Source organism: Sycon ciliatum, chromosome 8 (genome assembly GCF_964019385.1).
Source record: "Sycon ciliatum chromosome 8, ocSycCili1.1, whole genome shotgun sequence".
Classification (NCBI taxonomy): domain Eukaryota; kingdom Metazoa; phylum Porifera; class Calcarea; order Leucosolenida; family Sycettidae; genus Sycon; species Sycon ciliatum.
The window spans coordinates 10,489,242-10,494,014 of record NC_088650.1 but is presented as its reverse complement, the minus strand read 5'-3'; the positions used below and the strand labels follow the sequence as shown (position 1 = coordinate 10,494,014).

The 4,773-nt window shown below is 49.2% G+C and overlaps 1 protein-coding gene across 1 annotated transcript in view; it reads left to right on the top strand.

The window, feature by feature from the left end:
• The first annotated feature begins 2,710 nt into the window (after nt 1-2,710).
• The window catches only part of LOC135823348 (uncharacterized), a 17,288-nt gene continuing 15,225 nt past the window's right edge, over nt 2,711-4,773 (top strand). The window contains exons 1-2 of the mRNA XM_065336201.1: nt 2,711-2,984; nt 3,430-4,250. Of these exons, the coding sequence (XP_065192273.1) occupies nt 2,912-2,984; nt 3,430-4,250 (894 nt within the window). The 5' untranslated portion in view covers nt 2,711-2,911. The remainder of the gene's footprint in view (nt 2,985-3,429; nt 4,251-4,773) is intronic.

Below are 4,773 nucleotides of genomic sequence, written 5' to 3'. Positions count from 1 at the left end.
GTAGATCTCCGAATGCCCGATGGCGATGCATAGCTAGGACTAGTATTAGGAGGCTGGCGCATGGTATGCACAGAAGACTGAGAGTGAGAGCACGTGCACGCTAGGCTGTCCACATGGTCCACCTCTGACTCCACAAGTCGTTATCTGGTTATACGTTAGTGATCATGGCGATCCACACAGACTCAGTGCACTGGACCACAGACCACACTGCTAGTATTGTACTAGTATGACTGTACAGTCTGTAGTTGTTTTTAGTTCGGTCAGTGCAGTCGTAGTTCTCGTACAACAGACTTCTACTCGCGTCTGACGTTACGGAGGGAAACCGACATAACCATGATGACAGATCAGCTGTTTTACATGTGTGGTGACTACGACTCGGAGTCGTACAGACTCCATGATACTACACGTACACTACTAGACTGAGTAATGACTGGCTGTCATGCCAGTGCTGCCAGTGCAGTGGCTTTGATCAGAAGCTCTCACGTGCCCAGAACACATACTGTCATACACACCCCCAGCATGCACGGCCACCGCCCGTGCCAGGATCTCCACTACAAGAAATCTGCCTCTGTCTGGGTGGAGCGGATATTGCTAGCCAATGCCAAACAGAGGAGGCCGGCGGAGTATCGGGCAATGCCAATATGCAATGTCCCCATGGTCACTATCAATGACATCACTACATGTACATGAGGGCACAACAAAGAGAACCATGTTTATGTATCGGTAGTTTTGATGTGCTCTTGGCAATACAATGCATAATGGTAGTCTGATAGCAGTACAATCATGTAGCTCTACCTAACGTTTAGACGTAACCGTCGTTGCCATCGTATTGTTTGTTGATGAAGAGACCTTTCGCACTCCGCGAGCATGCACCAGGCGATGGATCCAGTACGCGGAGCAGACCACGATTCGAATGAATCGACATCTTCCCAAACTTGAACGAGGCTTCCTTTTTTGTAGGGAGCCTGTATGGTTCCTCGAACCCAGACAACGGACTAGCATTCAAACCACTAGTCGACTGGATCTGGATCTCCCGTTCAGGATTACTTCAGTACTTGATTCGAGTCATACAAGAGCATGAACGGGCGAAAGGTCTTACTGACCAGGGCTCAAGAATGAAGCAGTAAAGGCGTACTGCCTTGTAGATTATACGATTATCCTGGTACTTCAAGTAGATTTAGACATTACATCGCTTCCGTCGTTCTACCATAGCAATAATGGTTAGCTGTACAAACAATCTCTGCTTGCAGATCTGACAGCGATCGAGACCTGGATCAAGTACAGTCAAACCTCTTTAGGACGAACACCAAGGGACCGATGAGATTAATTTTGTTTGCAATAACGGGAGTTCTTCTTATCCGTATGGTATATCCAGAGGCTAAGGCTGAGGCTAGTAAGGAACGAAGGAACGCAGGTCACTCTTTTTAGACTCCGTGCGTGATCCGAGACTCGCGAGGTCACTGATCTCGTCCGGACGGTGTCATGTGTGACGTAACATCGCTACATGCAATCATGACACAGATTGACCATAACTTAAGTTGGCATCACCCAACACGACCTAGTAGATCTACTAAGTACTAGACCTACTACTGCTAGGTATGTACGATGTAGATCTAAACGTATGGTCTGCCTAGGTCAGGAGCCGCCGAAAGCAGAGCTGCAGTTCGTCTTGCGGAAGGGCTTGGCCACGAAGAGGAGCGAGCCCATGACACAAGGAACTAGTTCACAATGGAAGGACACTTTATTCTGTTCTGTTGTTGCCCTGGGGCTGAGCTTCGTGGCAATGGAGTCCATCATCAGACGCCATTGATCAGGGGTTGTGTAGATCTACATGATGTATGCCCGCTACTGAATCACATACTACATTGTAGTAATGTTATGTCTTTCCCTCAAACCAGTGAGTAGCGTTATGTATTACTTACTATTACCGTAGGTCTCTCTACTGTCTCTAGGGAGCTGGACAGCCTACACTACAGCTACATCTCTCTTTCCGGCCCCCTGAGACTGTTACGTAGTCTTTCTGTTAGCATCATGCTGTATGTATCATGTGTATAATGCTAGATCTACCCACTCACCGGCTAAGCATGCAGTGTCTCCGCCCTAGGCCTACTGTCTCTCGGAAAAAACATCCTTCGTCATCGTGTCACGGACGCCGGACGGTAAGCCGGGAAGGATCATACTTCTGTGTACTCTGACCGTGCATGATGAATCCGCCACTGCATGCACTGCACTGCGCCAGATCAGATTACAATCATCAGCACAGAGTAGACTAGTACAGTGCTGGCAACTCACACTGAAATCCGACCCCCTGAGCGGTGCGCTCACATCGCAAAGAGTGCCAAAGACCCAACACGGGATGGTAAAACTACGAAACAGAGACCGCTGAACCCACCAGTCAGGGTGTCGGATTTCAGTTGCCAGCACTGACACTGTACTACAAGTAAGTAGTTATGTAGACCGACATCCCGGATCATTCAATGTTGTGCAGACGCCAATCCATGGACACAGCATTGACAACTTCGTGAACATAATGCCGGTAATTATCACGTGTTGCTACCAATCTCACAATGGACGACCAGTCAACAATGTTACATGATTGTACAGTCATTTACTAATACATGCATGGTCATACATCACCGCGAAGACGTAGCTCAGAGTCAGAGCTGCGTTTGGAATCGAAGCAAGACATCCCACAGCATTGGCTTACTTTTTTCACCGCCCCACGCCATAATTTGTGTCTTTCAATCATCCTGCTTGGCCCTCGTCCTCGAGGCCTCCGGCATCAGTATCATAGTTGCTCTGTTATGCCTGAATCGCACCTCTCGCGCAACTGGATCAAGATGTGAACGCTACTCGTCGAACTGGCCACAAAGTCAAACGCTCGTTCTCACCCAGAAAGAAGGGCTCCAACATGCATTTCTCTGCGTTTCTCGGATTTCTTCCCCTGCTGGCGATATGCTGCAGCGCGATGGACCCGAAACCAGGTAAGCGCTTGGTGGATCGCCACACTGTAGCTTCCAGAAACGATTGTGGGATTGGGGCATCTGCACGGATGACTTTCGAGTGTCTGGCCAGTCGTATAATCCATTCATCGCACAAACGGAAAACTTTGAGCGATTTGGGCCGACTAGGTACATGTAGAGGATGGAATGTACACTGTACTTGTTCCACACTACACCATGACAAAACTCGATGGAGAATCACTCCTCCCATTCTGTGCACGCCGATTGTGTTTGCCTTGGACTCATGTCCCGTTTTCCTATGTGCGTTTGCTTATCACGCATTATACAACTCTACGAAGCAGAGCGGCTGTCCGCTGCAAAAAGACAAGTATTACAGCATTGCTTGAAGTTAGTTGTCTATGAATTATACAGAAGTATATTGTGTATTTCACCGTGCTGGTCTGTTTGACTGTGATTGGGCTTTCAGTGTCAGTGCATTACTATGACGACGGCGCAGTGGTGGACTCGGGCATGTTCTATGGACAATGCCAGGACGCTGTGACCAATTTCGACGGAGAAGCGACTAATGCAGAGCTGTTCTGCGAGTGCATACGATCCGGCAACCACGTGCCGTCGTTCAACAACTCCGCCGAGCTGGCGACCATGGAGATTCACAACTTCCTGCCGCTCACAAACCGACTCGAGTACCCGTTCGGCGAGCAGCTGAAATGGGCGTCATACCTCTCGCTGTTTCTGATCAACAGCTTCGCTGACAGCAACATCCGCCTGCACAACAACATCTTCGACGCTAACTGCACGCTGGGCAGAGCGACTCAGGCCGTGTCGGACATCTTTCAGGATAACGCCGGTGCTGGCATTCTGGCACCGACGTGCCACTCGGCGAGCCTACTCGTCTCCAGCTTCGGTCAGCACATGGCCATGTCGGCACTCAACTACGTCGTGGAGCTCACGCTACTCAACGATCGATCCACGTATTCATCGGTGTATCGCATCGCGCCGACCAACACTCTCTACATCCAGGGTCTGCTGCCGGTGCTCCAGAACTTCAGCTGGCACCACATGTCGATCATTATCGAAGGCGGTGGGGTTTTTGCCGAGGGGATTTCCCTGCTGCGTCAGTATGAAAGTCCGAACACGTACAGCATCTCTGAGGCGATCACTGTCACCAACATGCAGTTTAGTCCCAAGAAGGTGTGGGACAAGATACGCAAGACGGGCACACAGCTCATAGTAGTGCTGAGCCATCAGCAGATGGCGGAGTGGACGATGTGCTCGGCGTTTCACCAGGTAAGTTCCATGCTTGAGTTTGTCTTGTACAAGGCCAGCTGTGAAACCAGCCATGCTCTATCAAGATTCCCACCCATGCCTCGCACTTACTTAGATCCGTCCAAAAATCGGGCATTCCGTAATCATAATTGCTGCCCTCTCTTTAATCATGTTGAGCAAAATCATGCCGTCAATCAGTGGATGTCACTGTTGATGTCACTGTTGATGTCACTATGGTTAGCTGAGAATCAGATTACTTTCATATTACTTTGGGATGACGGCTACACCATAGCTCAGTGGTTAGAGCATTGCTGGCCTCAAGCGAAGGTCCTAGGCTCGAGTTCCGGTGGTGACAGTCAAAGAAATTCTTCAGACTTTTCCCTCTTCCATTTCCTCAGTCTACGGGTGTATTACTTTGAACAAGAAAGGTTTTATTGCATTTCCAAAATCCGAAGCCCATCCATGTGCACACTGTTTTTGTCAACTGTGCACTGTACCTTCTGTACAGCCATAAATAAGTTAGTGCAGCCAGGCAAAGTAGATA